Source organism: Talpa occidentalis, unplaced genomic scaffold (genome assembly GCF_014898055.3).
Source record: "Talpa occidentalis isolate TD23 unplaced genomic scaffold, MPIMG_talOcc4v2.1 talOcc4.7, whole genome shotgun sequence".
In the NCBI taxonomy this organism is placed as follows: domain Eukaryota; kingdom Metazoa; phylum Chordata; class Mammalia; order Eulipotyphla; family Talpidae; genus Talpa; species Talpa occidentalis.
Genome location: NW_023605083.1, coordinates 84,020,842 through 84,040,072, shown reverse-complemented (window position 1 = coordinate 84,040,072; position 19,231 = coordinate 84,020,842). Strand labels below are relative to the sequence as shown.

The following is a 19,231-nucleotide window of genomic DNA, read 5'->3' as shown; positions in this document are numbered from 1 at the left end:
AACAGAACAAATCTGGCATTATCAGTTACCAGGATGACAAATTATCTAGGTTTATAGTTCTAATATAATTTATGAAGTAGATGTCAGTTTCTTCATCTGTACAAATATAGAGTAAAACTACATAATCCCTAATGTCCGTTCCAATTGGCATGATATGATTCCACTATTACATTTCTATCACAAGTATATAAAGTATACATGATTCACAAAGTCTGGAAGCATGCACAGACAGAAATAAAAACTATCCTAAAAAAAGACAAGTATACTAGTATTTTGTTTTTAATAATCTAAACAATAATCTAAAACAATATGAATTTATAAGATTCTGAAATTCTTTTATTTGGCTATATACAACCAACAAAAATTTCAGGGTTTCAGGTTTGATAAATGCAAGATATAATTTACTTATTAATAAATGATAATTTTCAAAGTGCTTACCTATGGATCATGGTATGAGAATGTAAGTAGGCTAATCCCTGGAGAGCACCATGTGTAATTGCTGCTATTTCCACTTCTTGTAATGGTTTTTTGTGAACTTCAAATAAGATTTGGAAAAAAAAAGGAATTTATTTGAAAATAATTATTATATAGAATATTTTTGTTTAAAAAAATAGGCATACCTATTATATAGGGAATTTTTAAAAACTAACACTTAGCTAGATGGGATTTGCTTCCCTGGAAAACAAAACAGGCTACTAAACTTCATAACTATAATCAGTTGCAACTAGCTATTAAAATACAGTTCACAGTCAACTTTCCTCTAACAACATTTAACAATTACTTGGTGATGATAAAAATTTAAGTATCAAAAGAGAAGGTCTCCCTTTGTTCACATATATTTCATTTTCAACAAAAGGAACAAAACAAGTGAAAAGACAGAGAATGCATAAAAATGCTTTTTTTAGTAATTGAGAAAATTCACTGATTTTATGCTATTACTTTATTTAATAAAGACAGAGCAGACCACTGTGAAAATCTAGAAAAAACTAAGATTTTTGCCCTTTCTGAAATGTTTTTAAATTATTAGTATTAACATTATTTTAGAATTATCTACTGAATTTTTATTTTATTATGATAGTATCTTTTTCCTTAATGATTAAAGGAAACATACCTTCCAATAAGTCTGAAGCAGATCCTAAACAATATTCCATTACAAGCTACATGGGAAGAAAAGTTACAAAAGCATTAAGATATATTATTTAAAAGAGTCTATTGCAGCTAAAGTAAATTCATCAGAAATCCGAAGACACCTTGAAATAAAACAATCTTCTAGTCATCATTTAAATGTTTATTAAAAAATAAACATTTATGTATTTTTTAATTCGTTAAATGCTTATAAGGTTCAGCAAATGATACATTAGTCTTTTACAATGTCAACATATAATCACTTGTACAAGATGTGTTTCATATATAATTACCAACTAAAATTATAAAGGAACATACACATTCTGTTACTATTAACCTATAGTAGTAATACTGATTAAATTGCTAGGAAGCCTAAAACTATCCTCAGGAACAATATGTAAAGAGGTTAGAGTAACAGTTTAAAAGCTTCTTTTAAAACAAACAGAGCACCTCTTAACCTGCCAGGTATTTTATACATATTAACTATTTTTTAATGCTTACAACCACTTCACAAGACAGGCTCCATTATTACCCTTGACTTATGTAGAGAAACAGATAAACTGCTCAATGCCACTGCTTTTTCTTTAACCACAGACTCAAGATTAGAAGCACCTCCACCAAAATTAAACAGGATAAAAATGCACAAAATATTACAAATCTAAGTTCAATATACTCTGTGTGGCTTATTAATTATTCAAAATAAAGGATCATTACTGTTCAAAGAAAATTGAGCCTTTCTCTTAAAAGATACAGTTTTTATGAATATACCACTGCAAGATTACTGTCATATCAATGGTAACGGGGCAAAATTAATGAAGTGTTTTTCTACCTTTAAACTTCAGACAAGGAACTATAAAAATAATTCAAATTATACCAGGATTTATCATGCTCTTTATGGCTAAATTGGTTACAACAGATTTATGTCAAAAAGATGAGCTAACTTTCATCCTCAAGTAACAGGGTTGTTTTCACAATGCTATCTGAAAAATGATACTACTAAAAACTGTCAGAAAGGTACATAATGGTTAGCCAAATCTTTGCAGTATACTTAAAAGTTCTATTCTTTCTTTTTGCCTAAGAGTTTTAGGAAATGCTACACTTCTCTCTCAGTATGAGTGTTTTTGCATGGCTTTTACCCAACCATATTGAATCACTCTTATTAGTTAACTTTAAACCGATTAAAACCTCATATGGGGAGACCAGATACTCACCCATGCTGTGTGCTCACGTAAATAGCAACCTTTGTATTCTATACTGTTTGGATGTTTTATTCTTTGTAGAAACTTGACTTCCTTAATAATATCCTGCCACTTCTGTGGGAAGAAAAAAAAAGAATAAAGGAAGAATTATGATCAGCTGCTTTTCCTCAGTAAGTTATATAAGAAAAAAGTAATTAATAATTTAAGAAGGCATAAAAAAACACATCTTTTATTTGCAACATTTATATTAAATGTCCAAAAAAAAATTGTACTTCCAGCTCATTCTGCTCCCCTTGCTCCTACTACTCTGCCACCACAGGCTTTCTGCTTTGCAATGCCTTGCTCTAAAGAAACACTGGTCATCTTCTCAAGAAAGCTGGACTAGGCTGTGGAGGAGGGCTCTATAAAGGCTTTGCTTTGTATGGCTCTCAGACAAACTACTGTCCTGACCAGAAGGTTAGCACAGGCTGACCTATATAGTGCCCATGATTATATAGTACCACCTCTAGAGAAAGCCCTCATGAAAACTGACATTGAGATAGCTCTTCCTTCTGTCTTGGCTGCAGAATACTTCATAGATGTAGGAGCAGGTGTCACAGATGAAGATTTTAAAAGAAATATTGGTGTTGCAGTGTTTAATTTTGGCAAAGAAAAGTTTGAAGTTAACAAGGGTGATTAAATTGCCCAGATCATTTGTAAAGGATATTTTATACAAAAATAGAAGTTGTTCAAGTTTTGGTGGAAAATGAAAGGTGAGGTTAAAGAGGTTTTGGGTCCATTGGAAAGAATTAAAATTTATGCCAAGAATAGAAAATGAGAAAATTACTTCTAAGGAGTTTCTGCTTAAAGTGTTATGCTGTTCTATAAACTCAATAGCTTTAACTTCTAAAAATAGTTGGTTCTCTTATGATCATGGAAGGGGTTCCTCTGTTGGGATCACATTGGAGCTTACTTTGTTGTGTTTTTCTGTATCTAATTGGTGTATGAATGTATGGTGACCTAATACAAAGTTTCTTTTTAAAATTAAATGTGTATTAATTATAGGTCCAAAACAGTATATAATTTAATTGACTAGATGCTCAACTCCTTCAGCAACTTATGTTGTTTTAATTACTGTATTAAACCATAAACAATGCCTTTCATCTAGTAAACATGAATTCTTCCAGAGATACAGAAGTTTTGCATTAACTAAATCAAAAGATAAAAAAAGCTGAAGAAAAAAAAAGAAACTGTGTGTTCACATAGTTTACAACTCAATTACATTTTTAATAAAATTATTCTATTCAAGGTAGGACAATTTTAGTATGATAAAATTTATCAATGAGTCACTGAAATTTTATGGCCACACACCAATGTTGATGACAATTATGTATCATTTAGCATTTTTTCTTCTGAAGTTCAACTTCCCAATTATTAATTTAATCTTTATTGATGTATAATTTATGTGGTATAAAATTCACTTGGGCCTCCTCCCCTGTTGGCGCAGTGGTTGAGCGCTGGGCTGCGAAGTTGCCTGCAGTCTCTGCAGCGCTGGTTCGATCCCCAGCCGCAGGCAAGGGTCCCATATGGCGCAACAGACCTCTTCTGCCACGCTCCCTGCTCCCCTCAGCAGTGTATTTCGTCAGTCTGTTCTGTTCTGTTGTGTTCCCCGCTCTGGTGAATTCTCTCACCCTCCCGTGCTTCTGACTGTACCCAGTGCTTGTATAAATAAATAAATAAATAAATCTTTTTAAAAATTAAAATAAAATTCACTTACTGGTTTTTTTTCTTATTTTTACCAAATGTTAAGGTTTGCATGTTTTTAAACGCAAATAAAGTACTTAGGTAAATTCCTAAAGCACATTATCTAAAATACTAGTGAGCAATTAACTGTTAAATGGGAAAGTACACAGGAAAAGCAAGTACTAATGAAAACATTTTCCCACATATTTTATCAATATCCTTCATCAATGACGTTTACCAGGAAAAACATAAACCTTTGTTCATATTGCAAACATAGCTGTTACTCTTAAGAAGCAACCAGGGAATGTTAAAACTACAAGTCCTTGAGTCCCTACCCAAAGATTTACACAAAATGTGTAAGATATATGATGTTAATTCAGAAAAAGTTTTATAAGTTTTAAATTTCGAATTTGGGGCCTCCCTGGTGGCACAAGGGGTTAAGACACAACCTATGCAGCTGTCTGCAGCCACTGCAGCACGAGTTTAATCCCCGACCAGGGAGCTACCCACATGGTGCAGCAGACCTCTCCTGACTTGCTCGCTGCTCCCCTCAGCAGTGTATTTCAGTCAATCTGCCTGTTCAGCTCCCCACTCTGCCTCTGGTGAACCCTCTCACCCTCCATACCTCTGGCCTGGACCCCAGTTCTTGTATGCATAAATCTTTATAAAAAAAAATAAATTTCAAATATGAATGCTTGAGGCTATAAACTCTCAATAAAAATGTAAAAAAATTTCATTAAGGACATTAGTATGAGACAATGTCCTCCCCTACTGAATAGAGGGGATCAAATGATATAAGCTTCCAGCTATAAATAAGTCTGTCACAGGGATATAATGAGCAGCTTGGTGACTATAGTTAACCATACTTACCTCAAATGTGAAAGTTGCTAAGAAAGCAGATTATTTTTTTAAGATTCATTTATTTATGCATACAAGAGCTGCTGTACAGGCTGGAGGTACGGCCAGAGGAATCCTCTCACCAGAGGATTCACCAGAGACAGAGTGGGGAGCAGAAGAGTCAGAATGACTGAAATACACTGCTGAGGGGAGCAGTGGGTGAGACAGGAGAGGTCTGCAACACCATGTGAGTCACCTCCCTGGCTGGGATCGAACTCGTGCTGCAGTAGTTGTGGATAGCTTCATAGTGCTTACGTTTAATCCCTTGAGACACCAGGGGAAAATTTTTATAACTATGCACAAAGATGTTAACTAGACTTATTCTCGCGATCATTTTGCAATATATACAACTCTTAAAGAATTAGTTGAACACTTGAAACTAATATATCAATTATACCTCAATTTAAAAAGAGAGAGATGATACTAAGCAGTGTCCAATATAGTACGAAATTGTGAAGACTAGTCCTAAAGTGCTATTAAATGACAAAATCAGAGTCAAATTATAAGAAATAGAATTTTTTAAGGAGTTTTAGGAACTTTCAGGTATCTAAATGATGGCATAGTGATATTACAGAAACATAGTATAATCATCTCAAAAACAAGAGAAAGTAAAAAACCAATTTGTTTCTAGCAGCATTATTTGCAATAACCAAGGGGTGGAAGCAACCTGAGAGTTCAGTGACCAAATAGTGAGCGAATAAACAAAATGTCATGTTACAGGTGTGTCTGTCTGTCTCTCTCTCTCTCAGATACAAACCCTTCTCAAAAACAAAAATTCGAGGTGGGAGGATCAACATGGCAGCGAGGAAACGCTGTGACTAAGATCTCCCATTAAAAAACAGTTAATAGGGAGGAAAAGCAGCAGGTTCTGTTACGGAGCAACCTGGATATAAAACGGGTTGCCTGGCTGTGGGTCCTCACCCGCGTGCTTAAAAAGGGTCTTATTAATACTCCACTACAGTCACACACAAAAGGTTAATAAAAGGTTTATTTACAAGGGAAAAGGAATTGAGGAAATGTACAACTCAGGGAGAAAATAGAGAAATAAAGTCTTTAATGTGTCCTACCCGATCCGCCACCGGGAAACCCAAAGGCACTCTCTGAGCTGGCCACATGCTGTGAGCTGGCGGAGCCAAAATGGGGAATCCCCCAAAGCCCACTTGTCTGGTTTTATAACAAATCTGGCTGCTTAACCCCACCCTCAGGTTCCAGCCACCTTCCCTTTGGTGGTGATGGGATTTGTAGTTCCCAGTGTCTTTTGGCTTTGGTCAGGCGGAGTCCACAAAGCCTGTATGGAATTAGCTTTAGGACATCCTTTTCCCCCTAACAGTCGCAGTGAGAACTGGGACAGGGAAGATAAACGGGGACTCCAGCAAACTACCCAAAGAAGAAAGTTGCCATAAAAGAGCACTAGAAAGGAGGAAAGCTCAGAACCCTGCTACCCTCCCCCACCCACAAAGTCGGCACTCTCTGACCAACAGAAAGGAGGAAAAAACAAAAAAGCTAAAACAACTAACAAGAACAAACTACACATCAAGCAGGACTGTGAGTGGAAAGGAACTATTTCAGCCACCACACCCCGTGAATTGGAGCTGTGGAGAACCCTGCAGGATTCGCCTAGGTGGTGGGCGAATGGCTCCAGGAGCCATTAGAGAAAAACAAAGACTCCCAGAGACCTACAAACAGCCCCAGGCCAGCCAGTAAGCTTGTGGGGAAAAGCGACATGCTTGAAAAGGATACCTGGATCACTGCTGCCCAGGTCCCCGGCGCCTGCGACCTAGGCTTGCAGGGAGACACACGGGGGCCCTCACTGAGGTGAATGTCCCTCACTGAGTAATCAGAAACCAGGCGCCTGGACACGGGAGTGGGGTGCAAAAGGCGCCATTTCTGCGGACACTGAACTGGGCTACAGCCTGCGTCCTGGACGTGAGGGCTTTGGAACTGAGACCCGGGGCACAAAATTCGGGGCATGGGATCCCCATGATAGTGGGGCACAAGGCAGACACAGCACCCCAAAGCCGTTGAGGATTTCCCCACCACTCCCACTCTGTTCCCTGTCCCACAGGGTAAAAAAAACAGTTCCCCAAGGACACTAGGAGATATCTCTGGCGCCACCTAGCGACCAGGAAAAAAATCACCAACACCCCATAGAATAGGGACCTTTCTTCAGTAAAGACTGCTTGAAACCGGCAGAAGGCTCCCTGAGGAGTCAGAGGTGAGCTGGGAAGTTCGCCCAAGCCAGGCCCCTTCTGACCAGCAGTCCGAGCCCAGAGTGGGAGAGGGCACCCACAGCTGGGGCGGATCCAGCGTGCGGGAGAGTGTGCCTCTCTCCAAATCGCCATTTTAGAATAGGGACCTTTCTTCGATAAAGACTGCTTGAAACTGGCAGAAGGCTCCCAGGGGAGCCAGAGGTGAACTGGGAAATTTGCCCACACCAGGCCTCTTCAGGCCATCAGTCCGAACTCAGAGGGGGAGCAGGCACCCACGGCCAGGGCAGACTGGATGCGCAAAAGAGTGTGCCTGTCACCAAAGCGCCATTTCAGAACAGGGACCTTTCTTCAATAAAGACTGCTTGAATCTGGCAGAAGGCTCCCCGTGGAGTCAGAGGGAGAAGGTTCCCTGCGCAGTCAGAGGTGAGCTGAAAGCCCCCACAAGCCCGGTCCCACCTGGCAGGAAGTCGGAGCCCAGAGGAGGATCCAGAGATTTGGAACCCAGAGTGCAATCCAGCTGCCCCACCTCCAGGGAAGTCTGTGGGAATTCAAGACGCACCTTTGTAACTAAACACAGAAGGAGGAGAGATTCTGTGACAGTGACCATTAACGTACTCAAAGTACCACTGCCTCACTAGACTTCTGGCATAACAGTTTTTGACTCGTCTGGATTACCAGATTCTGAAACTCCCAAAAGAACACACCAAAAAGATGCCAGCCAGTACCAGCGGCACAATGTCCCAACACATAAGGCAAATTAGAAGACGGGCAGCAGGGAAAAGAAAAACTACAAGCAAAGTAGCAACGCCTCAGAAAAAAGACACACCACAAAAAAAAAACCCACCCACCAGCTTGCAACTACGGTGACTTGGAAGAACTTCTGAGCCTTCCAGAAAAAGAATTTAAAATTGCCGTGATGAAAAACTGATGGAAGTCATTAAGGAAAACAACGCCTAGAAGAATGAAATTGAGCCCCTAAAGAGGGAAATGAAGGAAATGCAGGAGATCAAAGGATTAACAGAAGAGCTAAAGAATGCTGGGAAAAACAGTGATAACAGAATACAGAAAATGGAAGAACGAATAAGCACTCTCAAAGACACAGAAATAAAAAGAACCAAAACGGAAAAGGAAAGAGAAGTACAAGTGAAAAAGAATGAAGAAAGACTTTGGGAACTATCTGACTCCATGAGGAAAGGAAATATAAGAGTTATAGGAATCCCAGAAGGAGAGGAGAGAGACCTAGGAACAGAGAAAATATTCAAGGAAATAACTGACGAGAACTTCCCAAACATGAAGAAGGAGCTGAAAATTGATATACAAGGAGCAAGAAGAATACCAAACTTCCACGACAAAAGGAAAAATACAGCAAGACACATAATAGTAAAGCTCCCAAGAATCCAAGACAAGGAAAAAATAATGAAACTGACAAGAGAGAAGAAACAAATAGCATTCAAAGGAAAACCAATCAGAATGACATCAGACTTCTCCAAAGAAACACTATGGACAAGGAGAGAGTGGAGGGACATAGTCAATAGACTTCAAGACAACAGATGCCAACCAAGAATACTCTATCCCGCAAAGCTTTCCTTCCTCTATGAAGAAAGAATAAGGACCTTCCCAGACAAACAGAAACTCTGGACTTTCATTATGACTAAACCCCCACTCCAAAAAATACTACAAGGAGTCCTAAAGCCAGAACCTCAGAGGGACGAATAACAACAAAAGAAGGCCAAAAAAAAAAAAAGTTATTAAAAGAATAAATAAATAAAATCAAAAGAAAGACAAACACAATGGCAAATAGAGATGCTAACATATCAATATTAACTCTAAATGTAAATGGACTAAACTCTTCAATAAAAAGACAAAGAGTCACAGGCTGGATTAAGAAACAAAACCCAACCTTATCCTGTCTCCAGGAAACACATTTAGCTACAAAAGATAAAAATAGACTCAAAGTTAAAGGATGGATAACAATTCTACAAGCAATGGACCAAAAAAAGAAAGCAGGAACAGCTATACTTATATCAAATAAAACAGATTTCAAACTCAAAAAGGTAAAAAGAGATCCCAATGGTCACTACATTATGATCAAGGGGACAATACTTCAAGAAGAAATAACACTCGTTAACATATACTCACCAAAAGAAGGAGCAACAAAATATATCAGACAACTACTGTCATCTTTGAAAACAGACATCAAACACATATGTAGGAGATTTCAACACACCACTATCAACAATGGATAGATCAACAAGACAAAAAATAAGTAAAGACACTAAAGCTCTAAATAAGGATCTAGAGTGCTTGGGCTTAACAGACATATATAGAACACTAAACCCAAAAAAATCTGAGTATACATTTTTCTCAAGCACATTCTCCAGGATCATTCTCCAGGATCGATCACATACTGGGACACAAGACAAACATCAAAAGATACACCAAGATTGAAATCATACCAACCATCTTTTCTGACCATGAAGGCATCAAACTAGAAATAAACCATAAAAAGAAGGCAAGGAACTCTCCTACCTCAAGGAGATTGAAACCCACACTACTGAAAGACCACTGGACTAATGAGGAGATCAAAGAAGAAATTAAAAAATTCTTTGAATTGAATGACAAGGAGGACACCAATTTCCTAAACGTATGGGATGCAGCAAAAGCAGTAATAGGAGGAAAATATACAGCAATAGAGGCTCACAACAAGAAACAAGAAAGAACTCAAAGAAACAACCTAATCTTGAAGCTCAAAGAACTAGAAAAAGAACAACAAAAAAAACCCCAAAACCAGTAGAAGAAAAGAAATAATAAAAACCAAAGCAGAAATAAATGAAATCGAAACTAAAAAAAACAATCCAAAAGATCAATGAAACCAAGAGCTGGTTCTTCGAAAAAATAAATAAAATAGACAAACCCCTAGCCAGGCTCACAAAGGAAAAAAGGGAGAAAGCACAAATAAACAGGATCACAAATTAAAGAGGAGAAATCACAACGGACACAGCAGAAATCAAAAGAATAATCAGAAACTACTATGAACAGTTATATGGAAACAAGTTCAACAATCTAGAGGAGGGCCTCCCCGGTGGCGCAGCGGTTGAGCGCTGGGTTGAGAAGCTGCCCGCAGCCTCTGTGGTGCCGGTTCGATTCCCGGCTGCTCCCCGGCCACCGGAGGAGGGTCCCACATGGTGCACAGACCTCTCCTGCCGCCCGCTGCTCCCCTCAGCAGTGTACTTCGGTCCTTATGCCTGCTCTGCTCTCCTCTCTGGCTCTGGTGAATTCTCTCACCCTCCCGCGCTTCTGACTCTACCCAGTGCATGTATAAAACAAAACAAAACAAATAAATAAATAAATAAATAAATAAAAAAAACCAAAAACAAAAAAAAAAAAAAACCAATCTAGAGGAGATGGACAAATTGCTACAACTCTACAATCACGCAAAGCTAGATAAAGAAGAAATAGAACACCTAAACAGACCAATTACAAGCAGCAAAACTGAAATGGTAATCAAAAACCTTCCCAAAAACAAAAGCCTAGAACCTGATGGATTTACAAATGAATTCCACCAAATGTTCAGAAATGAATTAGTGCCTATCCTTCACAACTCTTCCAAAAAATTGAGAAGGAAGGGATAATACCAAACACATTCTATGAAGCCAACATTACACTTATACCAAAACCAAACAGGGACAACACAAAAAAGAAAACTACAGGCCAATCTCTCTAAGGAACACTGATGCAAAAATCCTCAATAAAATTTTAGCTATCAGAATCCAACAATGTATCCATAAGATAATTCACCACGACCAAGTAGGATTCATTCCAGGGACACAAGGATGGTTCAACATCCGAAAATCAATCAACGTTATCCAACACATCAACAAAAAGAAATATGAAAACCATATTATATCAATAGATGCCGAGAAAGCTTTTGACAAAGTGCAACAAACATTCATGATAAAAGCCCTTGAAATTCTTGGGATACAAGGAACACACCTCAACATCATAAAGGCCATATATGACAAGCCAACAGCCAGTATCATTCTCAATGGTGAAAAACTGAAAGCATTTCCATTAAGATCTGGAACAAGGGCCTCCCCTGTGGTGCAGCAGTTGAGTGCTGGGTTGTGAAGCTGCCTGCAGCCTCTGCAGTGCCATTTCGATCCCCAGCCACCAGTGAGGGTCCCACATGGTGCGCAGATCTCTCCTGCCGCCTGCTGCTCCCCTCAGCAGTGTACTTTGTCGGTCTGCCTGTTCTATTCCCCGCTCTAGCTCTGGTGAATTCTCTCACCCTCCCGCGCGTCTGACTGTACCCAGTGTTTGTATAAATAAATAAATAAATCTTTAAAAAAAAATACATCTGGAACAAGACAAGGATGTCCACTCTCACCACTACTTTTCAATATAATACTGGAAGTCCTAGCCAGAGCAATAAGACAAGAAAAAGACATACAAGGAATCCAAATAGGAAAAGAAGAAGTCAAACTATCACTATTTGCAGATGATATGATAATATAATAGAGAACCCCAAAAACTCCACAGAAAAACTAATTCAACTCATCAATCAGTTCAGTAAAGTGGCAGGATACAAAATCAACACGCAAAAGTCAGTAGCCTTCCTATACACAAACAATAAATCTGAAGAAGAAGAAATAAAAAAAAAACATCCCTTTTATTATTGAAACAAAAAAAATCAAATACTTGGGAATAAATCTAACAAAAGAGGTAAAGGACCTATACAAACAAAACTATAAAACACTGTTAAAATAGAAGAAGACACAAAGAAATGGAAAGACATCCCCTGCTCATGGATTGGAAGAATAAACATTATTAAAATGGCCATCCTACCAAAAGCAATATACAGATTCAATGCTATACCAATAAAAATCTCAATGCCATTCTTTAAAGAAATAGAACAAGTATTGATGAAATTCATATGGAATCACCAAAAACCCCAAATAGCCAAAGCTCTCCTGAAAAAAAAAGAAGGGAATGGAGGCATCACACTCCCAGACTTCAAACTATACTACAAAGCCATAATCATCAAAACTGCATGGTACTGGAACAAGAACAGACACACAGACCAATGGAATTGAATAGAAAATCCAGAAATAAACCCACAGATTTATGGTCAACTAGTCTTTGACAAAGGAGCAAAGAATATGCATTGGAGCAAAGAAAGTTTGTTCAATAAATGGTGCAGGGAAAACTGGGTCGCTACATGCAAAAGAATGAAGCTTGACTACTACCTAACACCATGCACAAAAACCAACACAAAATGGATTAAAGAACTAGACATAAGACCTGAAACCATAAAATACATAGAAGGAAATATAGGCAAAACACTACATGATATGCACATCAAAGACATCTTTACAGACACATCACCCAAAGCAGTGATAGTGAAGGCAAAGATCAACAGCTGGGACTACATCAAATTAAAGAGCTTCTGCACAGCAAAAGAGACAACAAAAACAAAGAGAAACCCCACCGACTAGGAGAACATTTTTGCATACAACACTAATGATAAAGGACTGATCACAAAAATCTGCAAAGAGCTGATGAGACTCAACAAAAACAAAGAAAATAATCCAGTCAAAAAATGGGCAGAAGAGCTAAAAAGAAACTTCTCTGAAGAGGAAATGCAAATGGCCAACAGGCATATGAAAAAATGTTCAACATCACTTGTAATCAGGGAAATGCTAATCAAAACTACCATGAGATACCATCTTACACCAGTGAGAATGGCACATATTAAAAAAACTAGCAACAACAAATGTTGGCGAGGGTGTGGAGAAAACGGAACTCTCCTGCACTGTTGGTGGGAGTGCAAACTGGTCCAACCACTATGGAGAGCTGTGTGGAGATTTCTGGACCTACTAAACATAGAGCTTCCATATGATCCAGCAATTCCACTCCTAGGTATTTACCCAAAGGACACAGAAACATCAATTCCAAAGAACACCTGCACCCCTATGTTTATAGCAGCACTATTTACAATAGCTAAGCTTTGGAAACAACCTAAATGCCCAAATATAGATGACTGGATCAAGAAGATGTGGTACATATACACCATGGAATATTACTCAGCATTCAAAAAAGATAAACACATGCAATTTGCAGCAACGTGGATGGAGCTGGAAGGGATCATGCGCAGTGAAATAAGCCAGAAAGAAAAAGGAAAATACCGGATGGTTTCACTCATAGCAGGAATCTAGAAAACTTAAATAAGGGACCAGGAAGAAGAATAACTATAACAAAGAAAATATCGAAATCAACAAACAACTATGAACCAGAGACACTCTATGGTGGGTGAGGGGCGGGGAAAGGAGGGATTGGGGTCAAAATAAGGGGGTTGTAATTGTATGGGGAATATAAAAATAAAATTTAAATTAAAAAAAATTCATTAATGATGCTAGTATTAGGCATGAAAAGATAATGTCCTCCCCTAGTGGGTAAAGGCGATCAAATGATACAAGCTTCCAATTATAAATATGTCAATCCTATTCAGGTTTAAACAGAAAATTCTGAAATATACTATGATCTGAACTTTGTGAACATTATTATATTTAATGAAATAAGTCCGTGATAAAGGACAAATGCTTGATGATTTCACTTACACGACAACTAAAGTAGTCACGGTCATAGAGATAAGTAGAATCATGGATGCCAGGGGCTGGTATGAGGAAGGAATAATACTTAATGGGTATAAATTTCAGTTTTGCAAGAAAAGAATTCTGGAGATAAATGGTGGTGATGATTGCAAAACAATGTCAATGTTTTTAATGTCAATAAACTGTACACACACTTACAAATGGTTAAGTAAATATTGTTGTGTATTTTAACACAATTAAAAATACTAATACATTTTTAAACTGAAAATCAACAAATCCTAGATATAGAAAGCAGACAATAAAAATAAATTTATGCAATTAAAGAGAAAGGATAATCAGAAAAGAACTAACCAGAATATTTGCAAACTAAAGGTCAAGTTCAATGTAGCAGCATTTTGTTTTTTCAGATTAGTTTATCAGAATATAGAAAAAATATAGTATTGCCTTTTGATTAAATTCTGTTTAAAATAGCACTTAATTTCTAAACCATTAAAAACAGTATATCCAATATAATTTATTGTCAAATGCATCTTATCTAGCTCATAATTTTAGAAATTAATAATCCCTCTATAATATCCTAACAGAATATTAAATCACAGTTTGAAAAATCCCCAACTACCCCTCAATAAGAATGCATACATGTCACCTACCTCTGTAGACTGTTTTCCACTATAAGACATTTTCTTGATAGCCACCACTTCATTGGTTCGCACATCTCTTGCCTAAGTAAACAAAGAAAGGACCATTATAAAATTAAAAGATTCAGTCTAGGCAATATTTGTCTGAGAATAAAGCATTTATAAGCTACATCATCTAAAAGGATATCAAAACTGCTTTTAAACCCAATAAATTTTGATATCAATGAAATGAACAATTTTCTAGGGAAACTAAATTACTAAAACTGATCTAAAGAAAACAAAAATTACTAAAACTGATCTAAAACAAAAGGTGATATAATGAATTATCTTTTTTTTTTAAAGATTTATTTATTCATACAAACACTGGGTACAGTCAAAAGCGTGGGAAGGTGAGAGAGTTCACCAGAGACAGAGAGGGGAGCAGCGAGCGAGGCAGGAGAGGTCTGCTGCACCATGTGGGGTTCTCCCTGGCCGGCAGGTAATCGAACTGTTGCTGCAGAAGCTGCGGACAGCTTCGCAGTACGGCGCTCAACCGCTGCGCCACCGGGGAGGCCCTAGAATGAATTATCTTTAATCTTCAGTGGAAGATAGTTTTACCAGGGGAGCGTTTCCATAGCGGGTGGGAGGAGTGGAAAAATAAAATCCATAAATTTTAATTCCCAAAATGTTCTCTGCTTACCTGTAAGTCCCGTGGTTTTAATCAATAGCTGAAACAGCTTTTCTAACAGTTTTATTGAAGTATAATTTATAGATCATACAATTCACCCATTTTGACATATACAATTCAATGGCTTTTAGTTTATTCACAGATGGGGCAACCAAAAAGACAATTAATTTTGGTATTCTCATTACCTCAAATAGAAACTCAAATTGTTCAATTAAAAATGGTTAAACTGGTAAATTTTATGTCTTACCACAATAAATGTTTTTCTCCATTAAAAAAGGGGGAATCCCATAGCTTTCAGCTCTCATTAGTAATTGAAATTGGAAGGTAATTATTGATTAATTATTTCCAGGACTCACTTAACACTGACTCTTTTTTTTTTAAATTCTATTTATTTATTTTTTAAAGATTTATTTATTTATTTATACAAGCACTGGGTACAGTCAGAAGCACAGGAGGGTGAGAGAATTCACCAGAGCCAGAGCAGGGAGCAGGAGAGGTCTGTGCGCCATGTGGGACCCTCCTCCGGTGGTTGGGGAGCAGCCTGGGATCGAACTGGCGCTACAGAGGCTGTGGGCAGCTTCGCAGCCCAGCACTCAACCGCTGCGCCACCGGGGAGGCCCAACACTGACTCTTTACCCCCACCCCTAATCTACTTTTTGTTTCTCTAAAGATTTATCAATTCTCAACATTTATATAAATGGACTCATACAGTATGGATCCTTGTGATTAGCTTCTTTTACTTACCATAATGTTTTCAACATTTCAACATTATCATAAGGTACTTTTCTTGTGCTTCTTAGCCACTGTATGTGTTCTTTGGAGAAATGTCAATTCAGATCCACTGCCCACTTTTTATTTTATTGTGTTATAGTTTTTTTATATATTCTAGATATAAATCCATTATCGGACATGACTTACAAATATTTTCAGTTATTCTGCAGGTTGTCTTTTCATCGTTTTGATTTACAAAAGTCTTAATTCTGATGAAGTCCAATTTATCAATTTTTCTTTTTTGAATAATATCCCATTTCATGTCTTATTTATTTATTTATTTAAAGATTTATTTATTTTTATACAGGAGCTGGGGTACAGGACAGAGGCGCGGGAGGGTGAGAGGATTCACCAGAGACAGAGCAGGAAACAGAACAGGCAGACTGGCGAAATACTGAGGGGAGCAGCAGGCTCTAAAAGGATATCAAAACTGCTTTTAAACCCAATAAATTTTGATATCAATGAAATGAACAATTTTCTAGGGAAACTAAATTGGCAGGAGATCTGCCAAGCCATGTGGGAATCTCCCTGTCCAGCCAGGAATCGAACCCATGCTGAAGGCTGCAGACAGCTTCACAGCACTGTGCTCAACCCGCCGCACCACCAGGGAAACCCCATGTGCCGCCGGGGAGGCCCCACAATTTATCAATTATTTTTTTTTTTTCTTGTTCATAGATTTGGTGTCACATCTACGAATCTTTTGTCAAACCCAACTAAGATTCTAAGAGTTTCATAGTTTTAGCTGTCACATTTGGGTCTTTGATCCACTGGGATCAAATTTTTACATGTGATAAGAGGTTCAGACGCAAATTCCACCGTTGTGCATGAAACTATACTTTTTTAAAATATGTATAGCACATTTTTTAATTAATTTTTTAAATTTCTTACATCAATGTTCATTTTTAAACAGTATTTGCTGCCCCCCACCCTCTCAGGTGCAGTCCCCATAGTTTCCTTCACCAATGCATCTGTGCACCATCACCTCAATCCCCTGTGCTCCTCCCTCCCTCCATCCCTCTGATCTCTCTCCGTCCTCCTCCCCTGCAGGATGTCTCTGATTTATAATTGTCTGTTTTTGCTTTGTTGTGTTTTGTACTGTTATTATTTTTTTACACTGATGTCTTATTTGGTTCCCCTATATTCCTGCTATAAGTGAAAACATCCAACGTTTTTCTTTTTCCTTCTGGCTTATTTCACTGAGCATAATTCCTTCTAGTTCCATCCATGTTGCTGAGAATGGCATGAGTTTATCTTTTTTGATTGCTGAATAAAATTAGTATAAGATAAAGCTTGATTTAATTGTTGGTATAGTACGTGAAATATAACATCCTGGATTAAATGCTGGAACAAAGAAAGAGACAGTGGGAGACAGGGAACAAGAAGCAAAATAATTTACATCTTGATTAGACAAGTGTTGGACAGTCGGAGTCAATCCCCATGGAGATTATCTTTGATAAAAGATTTCTTCTGGGGAATAGCTGAGTTTATAGTTTTATTTTTCAAAACTCTCATTCAGCAAGATGTGAAAAAAAGAAGAGGTTATGGAAATTTATCTGATTACAGATAGGAATGGAAAGGGCACTAGAAACACCACCACAAGAATGGGTTGGATTAGTTATCTTCCTGGCCCCAGACCTCCTCAAATGCCTGGGAAATGAGGAAGGTAAATGTCTGGTCTAAGGAGCAGACAATCAGACATACACATTCGTAACAGAAGGAGACCATCAAGGAGTAGAGGCTAACTAGGCTGGACAAGGAGGTGAACGTGTATGTCTAAATAAGAATTGCTCACAAATGAATGACACCATGCTGGAAATTCCCTGAACAGGAATTTGGCATGACTGATATTCCATAAATACATATGTTTGTCTGATCTTTCATGTATTATTTCTGAAAGTATGATTATAGTTTTAATAAGTACATACTTTTAAGCTATATAGCTTGTATCTAACAAGCTATTTGTGGAGAGAGACTTTTAAAACATTTAAACAACCTGCTTCTCACTTGTTCTCCCCAGATTTAGCAACCACTTATGATTCTAGACTCAATCTATATAGTATGATGACGACAAAATGTTGGTTTTTCCAACTCTTTATCATTCCCTTCATATTTATAACTCAGTATTTTACTTAAGAAAAAGCTGTCCTGGGGCCTCCCTGGTGGTGGAAGGGGTTAAGACGCAACCTATGAAGCTGTTCGCAGCCTTTGAAGCACAAGTTCAATCCCCAGGCCAGCCAGGGAGCAACCCACAAGGCATAGCAGACCTCTCCTGCCTCGCCCGCTGCTCCCCTCAGCAATGTACTTCATTCAGCCTGCCTGTTCTGTTTCCCACTGTCTCTGGTGAATCCTCTCACCCCCGCATCTCTGGCCTGTACTCCAGCTCTTGTATGCATAAATAAATAAATCTTAAAAAAAAAAAGTGCCCTCCTTTTCATCCATTAATCCCTCAGCTATCATGGAAATTATGGACTCCTATTTCATTGCACAGCTTATATTTTATAAAATTATGTACATATCCTTATATTGACACTCAAATTTTCTCAGATTTGGCCAGTAGGAGCCCCTTCAAGCTGGTAAGATGGTTCAGTGTTCTTTTGACAGCACCTTCCTTTTTTTGAAGCACTTTTTAATTTTCTCACACAGGATGTTCTAAGGTTTAGCTTTCATGATCCCTGACCTAGCAATAAAATGAGCCATTCCTCCAAGAAGCTCTTATTTACTAAGTGAGGATTTCAAGATCTGAATGCTAAGTGAGTTCACTGTTACTGGGCTATGATCGCAACTAGAGTCTTGCAGCAGGAAATTAGGAAATAAATATAACATATATTTAATGATATGGGGGGGTGTGAGTGTGTATGTAAAGACTGATTTAAATACCTGTAATTCCTATCTAAATCTTACCTTCCAAGTTCCATTTCTATCTCTCTTCTTTTATAGTTAGAATCCTGAATTCAAATAATGTCTGTACTATTCATTACCCAATCCTTCAACACAGTTTCAGAACTGTCATATACATACCAATATGGGAAAAAAACATCAATTAAGAATTCAAGATTTGTCTGCAGTTTCCTTCTCCTAACAGACTAAGCATATACAGATAAATAATGTACACAAAAGCTACTTACATTAGATATATTTTTTCCCCCACAGTGGTAACGTGTGAAAAACAGGTGCATTCATTGTTCATGCTTGCCTTCAATTTCAGTGACACAAGCCATCTGCACTGGTTTAATTTTAACTTTTAAATATATGATATTTATTATTCAAAGAGGTATATACTCAAACAATAATTATTCTATTCTCTATCTCTTCCACTCCATTTCCCACCACAACAGTCACTATTGTGTTGAATTGTTGGTTGCACTGGAATATAATTTTCTAATTTCATAAT

At 37.7% G+C, this 19,231-nt stretch overlaps 1 protein-coding gene across 2 annotated transcripts in view; it reads right to left on the bottom strand.

Annotated features, from left to right (window-relative positions):
• The window catches only part of TAOK1 (TAO kinase 1), a 133,151-nt gene that overhangs the window by 58,613 nt on the left and 55,307 nt on the right, over positions 1–19,231 (bottom strand). For both annotated transcript variants that reach the window (XM_037494974.2, XM_054689435.1), the window contains exons 3-6: positions 14,415–14,486; positions 2,337–2,438; positions 1,112–1,157; positions 439–535 (exon numbers count right to left, since the gene is read on the bottom strand). In XM_037494974.2, the coding sequence (XP_037350871.1) occupies positions 439–535; positions 1,112–1,157; positions 2,337–2,438; positions 14,415–14,486 (317 nt within the window). The remainder of the gene's footprint in view (positions 1–438; positions 536–1,111; positions 1,158–2,336; positions 2,439–14,414; positions 14,487–19,231) is intronic.